This window comes from Halichoerus grypus, chromosome 13 (assembly GCF_964656455.1).
Source record: "Halichoerus grypus chromosome 13, mHalGry1.hap1.1, whole genome shotgun sequence".
NCBI classification, from domain to species: domain Eukaryota; kingdom Metazoa; phylum Chordata; class Mammalia; order Carnivora; family Phocidae; genus Halichoerus; species Halichoerus grypus.
The window spans coordinates 93,695,294-93,707,477 of NC_135724.1; the positions used below are offsets into that span (position 1 = coordinate 93,695,294).

At 62.2% G+C, this 12,184-nt stretch overlaps 1 protein-coding gene across 14 annotated transcripts in view; it reads right to left on the reverse strand.

The window, feature by feature from the left end:
- RIMBP2 (RIMS binding protein 2) overlaps positions 1-12,184 on the reverse strand; it is a 205,254-nt gene that overhangs the window by 49,912 nt on the left and 143,158 nt on the right. For all 14 annotated transcript variants that reach the window (XM_078061140.1, XM_078061143.1, XM_078061139.1 and 11 more), the window contains 2 exons: positions 11,158-11,208; positions 407-608 (listed from right to left, as the gene is read on the reverse strand). In XM_078061140.1, coding sequence (XP_077917266.1) covers positions 407-608; positions 11,158-11,208 — 253 coding nt within the window. The remainder of the gene's footprint in view (positions 1-406; positions 609-11,157; positions 11,209-12,184) is intronic.

The following is a 12,184-nucleotide window of genomic DNA, read 5'->3' on the forward strand; positions in this document are numbered from 1 at the left end:
GTGCAGCAGGAACTGGTCCCCACGTGGAGGCTGCTTGGCGTGAAGGCGGGGAGGGTCACAGCCCAGCGGTGTGCCTCGCGGCCCCGGGCGGGAGCTGCCCGGCTCACTGCCAGGAGCTGTGTGACCCATGCGAGGGCCTTGGTCTTGATCTCTGCAGAGCGGGACCAGGACGGCACCTGCCACATGCGGCCATGCCAAGAGCACGTGGGCTGACACCCGCGAGTGCTCGGAGCAGTGGCTGGTGCCGCAGGCATGCCCAGTGGCTGCTGGGGGCCTGCCGTCACCCGGAGCCCCGCGATGCCGGGTGCCCAGCGCAGGCGGTCAGACAGACGTGCTGGGCTCGCCCTGCTGCGGGGTCGCTGGCTATCCCTCTGCCACGTGACGCAGGGGTGGGGCAGGCACTCACCTTTGCCGATGGAGGGGGCGAGTCCGTTCATGAACTGCGGGAAAGGCTTGCCGGACGCGGGGACGTCCAAGGAGGCCCCAGCGCTGCCACCCAGCAGGTCGATCCTCCCCGCGTGCTCCCGGAGCCTCTCCAGGTCCTGCGACAGCAGGCGGAACTGCTCACTCTGCGTCCGGCATTTCTCCTCCAGCTCCCGCACCTTGCTCTGCACGGCAGAGGCACGGACACGCAGTCAGGGGTGGGGGGGGCATGCGTGCATGGGTGTGCACACGCGTGTGTGCGTGTACACGCACGCACACGCGTGTGTGGCGGCGAGCCGCCTCCCACCTCCGTGGGAGAACGGCGTCTGATAAAACCAGGCGTCCCGTGCGGCCTGGCGGTTGGCCAAGACCCCTCCCCGGCCGGACGTGGGAAACCACACATGCCGCGAAGCCCTACAAACACGCAGATCCCAGCCAACCGCGGATTGTTCTGGGCCCTGTGTGCAGCTCGGGCCCTTGTGGTTGGCACGTCTCGCCATAGCTGTTTGGAATTTGGGGTGTGAGACGGTGACACAGCCCAGACCTGGGGGCAGCTCAGCTGCCAATCCACTGGTGCAGCTTTCTCATGGGGGCACCCGCCCCGAGACTGCAGAGCCCCAAGGAACACTGCTCTAGCAAGAAGAGGGGATTTCTTTCTGCTGGATTTGGTTAGCAACACAGCAACATTTGCAGACATGCAGAGATGTCTCCGGAGCCCTGGGGAGAGGGGTGGGCTCCCTCGGACACACGGCAGGGAAGAGGCAGCCCGGGGCAGCTCCCTTCTGACCCCGCTCCTGTCCCGTTGCTGCCCCGCGGGCTCTCAGGTTGGCTGGCTTGATACACACACTCTTCCCCGGACGCTCACGGACCACGCTTCCTATCCTGGTGCAGACGCAGGGCTCTGTCTCAGCGACTCGAGTGCCTGCACGGTCTACAGCTGGGCCCACACGCCGTGGACGGACGCGTGGAGGGTCGGCTCTGCCCCCTCCCCCCGAGGCACTGTCTGCGTGGTGCTCACTGCCCCCCGTGGTACGCGAGCCCCTGGTTCCTTCTCGTCTGTCTCCAGACTGGATGGGAAGCTCCAAGCCTTCGCTCTCTCTGTTTCCCTCCTCAATACGTCCTCACGGCTTTTACAGAATCGGGCACATAGGAGGTGCTCAGTAAGTGTTTGCCGAATCCGTGAAAAGAGGGGACTGCAGATCTGTGGTGCGGTGGCTCATTTCGTCCGCATAGATGGAGTCCTGCCTCGTCTCCGCTCCTTACTCCGTGATAAATGGAGAATCCCATCTGCTGCATTATTAACTCCATGTGTTGCCTGGTCCCCGGCTAACATGTCAGCTCCATGAGGGCAGGATCGTCTGCTGCTTCCCCCATGCGTCCCCAGCACTTGGAACGGAGCTTGGTACCGAGTCAGCGTTCAGTAGATCTTTGGTTTAATATGGGCATGTGTGTGGGAATGCGGGGACAGCCAGGAACAGCCCTCGACCTGCGGAGGACCAGCGGTAGACACGCTTCTCCCCCTCCTCCTCTTCCTCCTCTTCATCCTCCTCCTTCTTCCCACTCTCCTCCCCTCTTCCCCCTTCTCTTCCTCTGTCCTCCTCATCTTCATTTGCCTCTTCCTCGCCCCTCCCCCTCCCTCCTCCTCTTCTTCATCCTCTTCCTTGCCCCTCCTCCTCCTCTTCTTCCCCGTTCCCCTCCTTTCCCTCCCCCTTCCTCCCCCTTTGCCCATCCTTCCCCCCTCCTCTGGCATTAAGCTTTCCAGCTCCTTAGTATAGAATGAAGTGCTATTTATGTCTGAGATCAGGGATTTCTAAAAAAAAACTTAACAAATCCCAAGCCTATAATTAATTTCTTTGATTCATTAAAAAAAAAAAAATCAGCAGGATTCTTCTTCTAAAAAGCTGAATGAGCTTATCGGCGATTGCTGCCTCCACCAAGGCAGAGAAGTGAGCTCAGCACTCCCGGGCCCGGGCGGGGACGTGGGACCACATCAGACCCGCCTCCAGCTGGGCCGACCCCAGAACAGGGTAACCTGTCAGATGCCCCGAGGCCTATGGCCCTGACTCCCAACTCGTTCTCTCCAGGGCAGAGCCGTGAACCCTGAGGGATGGACAGGGTCCTCAGACGGGGAGAGCAAGCAGGCACAGGGGGCCCTGAGCTCACCGGGATTGTCCGGGTGTGCGAGAATGTTTGGTGGCTGGTGGGAGAACACAAGCACTATTTTCTTGGCCGTGAACTCATTTTCACGTGTGTTAGGAGAAAGGCGGGCAGATCAAATCCTCGGTACCACCTAACGAAAACAGCACATGGATTCTTCACTTCCATGCCATCCTAGAAACGACAAAGCCAGAGTGATGGAGGACAGATCGGCGGTCGTCTGGGCTGGGGCCGCAGGATGGCGCGACGCGCAAGGAGTAAGAGGAGGGGGTGACGGCTATCCGCATTCCCACTGTGGCAATGGGAATCTCCGTGTGCTCCCAGCTCCCAGAACTCTACGCTAAAGGAACGTAAAAATAGGAGAAATCCAGATGCGAACAGATTTAACAATATGAGATGATGCTGTAGGTGTCCGGCCCGGGCGGTCAGTCTCGGTGGTGCCCGTGGAGCGTGGCCGAGGTCCTCACGGGCCTCCCTGGAACCTGGCATCCGAGACGCGCCTGTCACCGGCGGCCGGCTGCTGGGGCTGTGTGACGGGGCGCTCTGGGAGAGGGCGGGGCCCCGAGGCGGAGGGGGCGACGCGCGCTCCCGGCCAGACCCTGCAGGACGCAGACACGCCCCGGGACGGGGCCACCTGCAGGCGCCTGACGGCAGCACCTGTCATGGGCCACCATGCACAGGTGTCCTTGGCACCCACTGCTAGCAGGTGTAGCCTCCGAGCTCCCTGGGAACTGCCCTCGGTGCCCCCCTCCTGCCAGGTTGTGTCTCTTTGTTCAGGGGTCCCCTTCACCGATGGCGACTGGGCTGTGCCGTTTCCCTGGCGGCTGGCCCGGACGTGGCGCTCTGAGGAGTGGCAGGTGATGTGCTGACCGTGAAGTCCCAGGAGCGGGTGGGCACGTCGGTCTACCCAGACATCCACGGAGGCTGGTGGGGAGTGCCGGGGGGAGCACGGGCGAGCCAGACGATGCTGGGGGAACACAGTGAACAGGAGCGTGCATGTTCTGTCCGGAGGGGCATCTGCTCGGCATCGGTCCAGACCCACGGGGGCTAAATTTCTAGTCTTCCAAAAGGAGAAGAGAGTCTTTATTTTATGTAAAGATCTCTCAATGTTTAAGCGTCGGCAGAGGCCCATCCATAGTCTGGGCTGACAAGGCCGGTCTGGAGACGGTACGGCCACTCGGTGACCCTGGGCGTGAAAACCCGGGGAGCGCACCCGGTCAGGCTGGCTGGATGGCCTCGTGGCCCAGGCCATGGCCTCCAACTGTGCCCGCGTGAGCCCTGGACACACAGGAGGATCCCCCGCAGGGTCTGGGGCTCCGGGGGCCCAGTCTTCTGGATGAAGAGCACGTGTCCCGGGGAGCTGGTGTTCCACTCTGGAACAATCTTTGTCGCCCCTGAGACTCCCATCCCAGGGGCGGGCAGTGTGGACGTTAGGAATGCAGCTGCCCTGAAGACATCGGCCACCCCGTCTCCATCGGTGCCCCAGCCACGCTCATTTGTGGGGCCGATATCAGGGGAAAAAACCCCTGATGAAATATCAGCTTTTCCCTAAGCATGATGAGTGGGAGAAACGGGCATCTGTTGGTGACATTAAAGGTATTCAAGATACGTCAACTGGCTCAAACATCGTGGTGTCATCCTGCCCTCAAGTGGACAGGATACAAGACTGGAACAGAAGCCGCAAGGCTCTGAATGGTCCTGTGTCCAGATGCGGATTCAGAGGATTTCTGGTTCCCCGAGGCCTCCTGGACCAGGCCCGTCGGCTTGCCTGCTTCGCTCGAGTGCGCCTTCCACGGGCACTGGCGGCGGGAGGTCCCCAGGGTGCAGGCAGGACGTCGCGGAGCTGTGGACGCACACGGATGTGCTGCTCGTCAGAGTGTTTGCTTGACGTGTCTGTACGCGTGGGAGCCTTGCCTTCAGCACAACCGGGAGCAAAGTTGCAGGGGGGCAGCCAGGGCTCTCCCACCTCCTCCGGCTGCTTCCAGAGAGACGTGTGGAGCTGTGCGGGCCACACCTAACCACAGCTCTCCTCGGCTGTTACCTGCCTCGCCTCCCTTCCAGGCGCCGCCGGAGCCCAGGAGCTTCCGGTGCCTGATCTCTGGTCTGGGGAGCAGGGGTCGGGACAACGAGGAGACGGGAGCTGGGGACCCGTTACGCCCAAAGTGCGTCGTACAGGAGGGCGCTCCCTCTGGAAGCCTCATCCGGCTTCCTGCTTCCAGAAGAGAGGCAGCTTTTCCTGCAGGAGCCCCCAGCAGCTGGGTGTCCTGGCCTGGCTGCAGGGCCCCCCCAGTCCCTGAGTCACCAGCAGGAGGAACGGCTTCCCAGGGAGCAGGAAGGCGGCAGCGACCCCACCGACCTGCCCGGCTGGCTTCTTCGCACATCGGTATTTATTTCAGGATCCAGAGCCCTGTCGCCTCCTGGACGGGTGGCCCCCCGGGGAGCTGGCCACCTGCAGGCGGTGGGGGCAGGGGCCGCGCAGACCACGGTGGTAACAGATGGCCCAGACATCAGGCAAGTAAACTATCCCTGGAAGAAACACGGAGACTTGCAAATGTGGTCATGGGTATTTATAAAGACGAAGGAAAACACATCCCAGCGTGACTGTAGCCGTCCGCGCCCCGCCCCTCCGCATTCCGCATCAGAACTCCGGGCTTCGTAGAGGACAGCCGCGTGGGGGGCCGGGCCCTGTGTCCAGCCAGGCCAGGTGGAGAGTGCGGGGCGGCCGTGAATCATCCAGGGAGCAGGGAGAACCAGGGGCGTCCCGGGCAGGCTGGGCCCCCGGCGTGGGAGTGCGCGGGAGTCAGGTTCCGTGTGGCGTCCTCATGGCCGTGCTGCTTACCCGGGGCCGTCTGCCCGCTCTGTGCCGGGTGCTGTTGGCCTCGCTGATGGCCAGGGAGACCACAGGCTCAGGTGGTATGAGCCCACGGCACGGGGAGACAAACAAGGCCAAGATGCACGAAAGCCAGGGGTCACACACCCAGGCAGGGGCCGGCAAACCCAGGCCTCTCTGACTCCGGGCTCTGAGCTGGCTCTAGATTCCGGGTCCCCCCCCACTCATGGGGACCTGGAGGCACGTCCTGCAGCCGCTGTGGGCCTGTCTCCACCTAGAACATGTGGTGAAGCGTGTCTTCCAGAACCCAGTGGGGAACTGCAAAGTCAGACCCTGGGGGGTGTGGGAGGGGCTCCATCAGCAGAAGCGACAGTCTCCACCGCTCTGGGGGCAAAGCCGCAGTGCAGACGCCGTGGGGAGGGGGGTGCGGCCAGCCTAGCAACTCAGACACCCGAGCTCCCTCCCCCCTCCAGTTGCCTGGACATCGATTTTCAGCAGGTGTGAGAGCACATCTGAGCCCGTGGGGGTCACCAGAATTCCCTACATTTCGTCATCAACGGGGACACTCCGTGGCGTTTTCACAGTGATGCCCAACTCAGGAGTGCCTTCCGCTGCCAGTTTAGTACCCCATCTCTGCGGGCTCCTGCTGGCAACCCTACAGCTCACGAGAAACCCCACGTCCGTTCATCTCCACAGGCTGAGTTCCGGGATCTTCCCGAGCGATTGCTCCGAGCTCCAGAATCTTTGCAGGACTTCGCAGTCTCGAGACTGAATGGAATGACGCCGTCGCCAAGGGGAGCCTCTGGTGAGTGCGGACTTCTCTCCGGCTGATGGTTAGCATCCTACGCCATGCTGTCTCCAGCACAAGTGTCTTCAACGTTTGCTTTGGTTCGTGTGATTCAACATTTGTCCAATTCTCCAACTGAAACGGCAGTGAATTCTAAGCTGGTGGGTCTGGATCGCCGGAGTCTCCCTGTTTCCGGGCAGATGTGCGTTTGTCACGCAGTATTACGTGTGCAGATAAGCACCTGTCATTGGTGGGACCTCAGAATACCCGTATCACCTCCGGGGTGCCAAGAGCGGGGGGGCAGGCGGCGGCCCCCAGGACACAGAGCTGGAGTGGGGGTTAGTCCCGGGGCAGCCAAGCTCCCAAGCATCGGGGCACACACGGCTTCCCTGTCCCGAACCACCTCATCTCGCAGCAAAGCCTCAGGGGTACGGGGCTGCTAAGGCTATTCCAGGAGCACAGAGACCCGGGGCGGGGGGGCGCAGGGGCTTCCTAAGACACGTCAGATATAAAACATTAATTACAAATCGTTATGTGTCCACCTCTCAGATTCTCAACTTGGCCACTATTCTGCGCACTTCCGTATCAAAATCGCGTTGTCCCATAAGGATTCTAGGATTCAGACGGGGTGGGGACGATGCCACGGGTCAACCACGTTTGGTTTCATTCCCTGGGCCCAGGGAGACGGCACTTCTGGCTTCTCCCGCAGTGAAGCGTCACCAGCTCTGGCCAGTGCAGGGGTGCAGGGGTGACACAGAAGAGCAGGTAGGAGCTGTCCCTGCTGCGGTCACCAGGAAGCCCCATGCGCTAGACGGCACGGTCACAAGATGCAGGGAGCCTGCATTCCCAGGTCGTCCCCGCGCCGTCCCTGCATCGTCCCCGAGTCATCCCCCCACGTCCTCCCCGCGGCATCCCCGCATCGTCCCCCTGCAGCGTCCCCATGCATCACTTGGAGGGGAGTTCTCCGGGGCCTTCCCCAATTGGCAGCAGACGGTGCCGACAGAGAACGACCTTCATATGTTCCATGTGAGGTTGTGACCTGAGCCTCACTCTACAAATGCACCTGAGAACCGGGTTCATCTTTCTGATGGGACCAAGCGCGTGTCCTCCTGCATGCGCTCATTCACCCACACGCACACTCACTTGCCACATGGTGATTCAGTGTCCTAACACCAGCCCGGCAGGGTGACCCCCCTTAGGCCCAGCAACATGGGGCCGGTACGTTTAGGGACCCATGCAAATGTTTCCATTTTAGTTTCCTTTAAAATCAGAAACAAACAAATAATAATGAATCCAGTGTGGACTATATCCTCTTTACCCAGGCAGGGGCATGTAAAATGTAATTTTTAGTACTTTCATGGAGGAAGGGATGGGACTCATGAGGCAAAGAGGCCCAGGGCCCAGGAAGGTCCCAACACCGCCCGGATGCTGGGCCTGCCTCGAGAAGACCCCATGCCGGCCTGGGTCAGGGGGTGCGCTGTCTGCTCATCAAAGTCTCCCCAAATGAGACCCAGGATGAAACGAGCCTGCGCAGGTTCCTCCCCGGCTGGGACAAGCGTCTGGCGTCACGGGCTGTTTGAAGCCTCGTCCCGGAGCTGACGGCCAGCAAGCTGGCGGCCACGGGGAGGTGCTGGGAAGGCGCCCCGAAGAATAAGGCACAAAGCATACAGAACACACACGCAAAGCACACAGCACGGACAGTGGCGAGAGCGAGCTCATCCGGGGCTTTCCCCTGCGGCGGGCCCGGAGCCCGCCGCCCCCGAACCCCGCACACAGACACTGCTCCCCTGCACCCCTTCTCAGCAGCCTCGGACGGCGCCACCAACTGGCCCTCCTGCCCTCGCGGCCTGGCTCTGCTCTTGCGAGCTGTGCGTCCCGGGGCAAGGGACTCGGTCTCTGTGCCTGATTTCCAATCCGGGAAGAGGATGATGATGGTAGCGACCTCACTGGGGGTCTACGGATTAAATCCGATACACGTGTCCAGTGCCCGGTGGACAGTGTTCACGTGGCCTGCGCCCCCGCCAGGGAAGGCAGCGCTTCCGGGTCTCGCCACCGTGTGAACTCATTCACAATTCAACGCCGGCTGCGGTTTTGCGGGCGGGAGAGCTGACCCCACTTCCCAGGGAGGACGGACGCGGGGGCCAGGGAAGCCGGCTGCAAAGCAGCGCCAAACTCCTGGGGTTTGAGTCCAGACTCGCTTCTTACCAGCTTGCCTTGGGCCAGTCACTTGTGCCTCGGTTTCCCCTGGGTTGTCGTGAAGATTAAGTGACATGGCATGCGCATGTGTCCTAGATGTCCCCAGATGCACCCTTAGAACAGCGTCTGGCACAAAGTGAGTGTTCAGGGAACCCCAGGTCACCGTCATTGAGTTGTCGTTATTATTATTAATTTTAAAACGTTCTCTTGCTTCTTTGTCTTGAAATAACTCCCCCGTAAAGTGCGGGGGACGCCTTTTCCCTAAATGGTGCCTTCTCTGCAGTTCACAGAGTGCTCGGTCTTAATTCTGGAAAAGCTCTATTTTCAGCTAACGCCTGACGCCCACCTCGGCGAGGCCGCACAGCGAGCCCGGATGATTCTGCGGGTGCTGGACTCTGCACGCGTCCTGACGGGGATGGAGACCGCCCCCTCCTCTCGTCCCCAGACACCCTGGCCATTCACTCATCAGAACACAGGGCTCAGGAGCACCCACAGACCGGCTGTGCGTGGACGGCCCCTGGAAGGGGGTTTGTTGCCACACGTTTGCTGAGACAACGCTTGGAGTCCCGTGTGCGCATCCCGCTGGGCAAGGGGGCGGCTGTTCTGCTGAGGAGAGCACCTGACTCAGGGGAGTCCCCAGCGTGCCACGCGGGACACACGCCCGTGGGAGGGGTGGAGGTTCAGGTCACTAAGACCCTGAGCCACGGATCGGCCAAGACTCCAGGGCGCTGGCTCGTCCCCTATGCCCTCCGTCACCAGACTAGCCTCATGATGCGAAGCAATGCTTCCCAGACAGCGGCTGCGTCGGAACTGCCCCCGGGAGTGGGGGGCAGGAGGGCGGCTGGGTCCCTCCCAGTTTCTGGGTCCCCCCACACTTTCTGACTCCGCGGGTTGGGCAGGACCTGAGAATCTGCCTCTCTAGCAAGCCCCCAGCTGATGCCGACTCTGCTGGTCTGGGAACCCCACTGTGAGAACCACTCCTCCTCAAAGTGGGAAGATCATCCCTTCCGTGAATACGCGATCAAACTCAGAGTTTTGGAAAACACTCAAAACCCTGTTCAGAGGGACAACACTGTTCCTCCTGTTCGGTGGGGGTGGTGAGAAGGGCCGCAGCCTCGCCTGCAGGAGGGCCCCGGCCGCGCACATGGCAGACACAAACACAGCAGTGGAACGTTCTGGGGCCAGGGTGGAATCCCGATGACCGACAGACGGGCCGCCTGCTGGGCACGGCTGGCCCGAGGGCAGCATCAGTGTCCCCACCTCCCACCCCACCCCACCCCTCGCGGTCATCGGGGTTCCGGGCTGTCCTCCCAGCCTGACCCTTACGGCCGCGGCGGGAAACGGGAGACCAGGTTCGCTGAGCCTGCTCAACACTTGCGGGAACAGAGCTTGTGTCCCGGGGCCTGGCTGGCAGTTGGCAGCGCCCCCGGCCGGGGAGGTCCTGCCCGCGGCTCCTCACGCCCCCGGCCCCCAGGAGCCCCCTCCCCGCCCCGCATCCGGAAGAAGCTCGGGGCTGCCGGCTTCGGGAGAAGAGGCGGGTTGAGCGGGCCCAGGGACGCGTGGCCGCCCCGTGCACGAGGGAAAGCAGCGCCAAGCACACCAGCAGGGGGAGGCGCGACCCTCGAGTACCTGCATGCCATCCAGCGCGTTCTGCGTGAAGCACAAAGCAAAGACACAACCAGGGAAGACGTCGTAAAGAAGAGAAGACACGGGACCCTCAGCACGTCTGCACTGCCCGTTCCCCCAAAGCGCGTCCCAGTGCGACCCCCACGCCAAAGCATGCAGTGCCCCCGGCCCGGCTCCGGCCAGGAGACCCCAGAGGGCAGGGGCGCACAACACACCTCCTGTCAGCGGCCTTGAGCGGCGGAGGCGAGGAAGTGTGCTTGCAGCCGGGAGGCGATCCGAATGGGCGTGGGGGGGGGGCGCGGGGGGGTATTTTTCAGGGAGAAGCGTGGCCATTTGGGGGCCTGCTGCCATTCCCTCAGGTGATAGATTTCCCCCTGCCATTCATCACACTCACCCCTCCAGATATTCATTAGCTAATGGACGCTCTCACAAAACCAATTCTAATATATATGATGGTAATGGTGGAACCTTCCCCTGCGGGAGGAATAGATCTCATGAGGCAACGCAAGAGAACTGGGAGAGGCACACACTGTTCTCCATGGCCGCGTGGCCCTGGGGGCAAAGGACGGGGCCATCTTCCCCCCATATCTGGGGACGGAGGCCCACGCGGGGCCACCCCGCCTGTGTGTCTATAGGGAAGGGGTGGGGGGCTGCCTGGCCTCTGTCTGCAGCCACAGGAAGTCCCCCATGCAGGGCTCCCTGCGGGCAGTACTGTGGCCACGCCTCGGATGGCGCCCACCGCTCGGATCCCCTGGGTCGTCCCCTCTCTCATTCTGCAAAGGCCTCCCCAGATAGCACCTGCCAAGCGCTTCTCCAGCATCAGCGCTGTCCCTGAACCATCCACGGTTCCACCCACACCCACGCCTTCTCCTCATCCCGAGCGAGAGCGTGGCCTCCTCCTCCTTGCATGCCCCCCAGAGGAGCCCGTAGGGGAGAGCGGCCCACGTGAGGCCCCCAGCTCCGCGGGGGCTGTGTGACGGTGGGGACATGCCTTCGCCTCTCTGTGTGGTCCCTGTGCTGACCGCACGGGGGGTGGGCGAGCAGCGCTAGGGGCTGGTGCCCAGCGGGCGCTCATGAGTGCCCCCCACTTCTGACCTCGCCCGCCCCCGAGGCCGGTGGTCAGGGTTCCGGCACTTACCTCTAGCAGCCGTACGGCACCTTCATGTTCTTTCTTAGCTTCAACCTGAGCCTTTTTTTATGATAAAAAGAGAAAAGAGTCAATGTTGAAAGCAGGGGAAAGAGAAGAGAATCAGATGAATGTCTGAATTATCGGGGTGTGGGTCACTGATTTTTATCCCCCTAAGAAGCACTCCGTTCTGAGGACCTAGACCAGTTCTCATTCCTCTCCCCTTCGGGCAAACACGGGATGAATGCCGGCCGGCTGGGATGCTCTTTGTCAGAACGGGGAATGGGGAAGCGCGCCCTGATCGGGACGGGCTGGGCCGGTGGGAGGCCCCGCTCCTCCGGAGAGAGGCGGTCACACGCAGAAGGGGGCTGGGCCCAGGAGAGCAGGACGATCCTTCCTGAAGCCTCGGGGACGGGGTGGGGGGGCACCGCCGTCTCCCAGGTGCCCGAAGCTGCTTGGGAAACAAGACGCCACCAAGCAGACGTGATCCCCAAGTAGCTGAAGGTCAGCTGCGATCTCCCCGGCCCCAAGGAGAGCCCGAGATGGGGGTCCCCGAGCATCTGGCAGGCTCTCAGCCACTCAGCCTGTGGCGGGGGGCAGCCCTCCTCCCATTACTTGAAGCAAAGCCGTGTGTTCCACAGAACAAGAAACGTTACCCGTTTCACCAAACCAGTGTCTCGGGATGGTGGCGGCCTGAACCCCACAGTGAGTTCACACAAAACTGAAATGCAACGTCCTCATCCCTCGGCCCCCAGACCCGAGGTCTGGCATCGCGATGCCAGCAAGTACTGCAGCCTGCCTGCCTCGCGTTTGTGGCCAACTCTCCCAGGAAGCGCCCCGATTGTGCTGGGGACCCGGCCCCGTCCCGAGGGCATGAGAACAGGTCCAGACGCTCGGCGGTCGGCTTCCGGGCAGGCGTGCAGCCCGGCCACCTTTCTGCCCGGGATGCTGGGGGAGACGGGACAGACACTCCTTGCCTACTGGACCCGGGCCCCAGCGGAGGACAGTTTGGAGCGCCGCAGCCATGCTGCCCCCATGA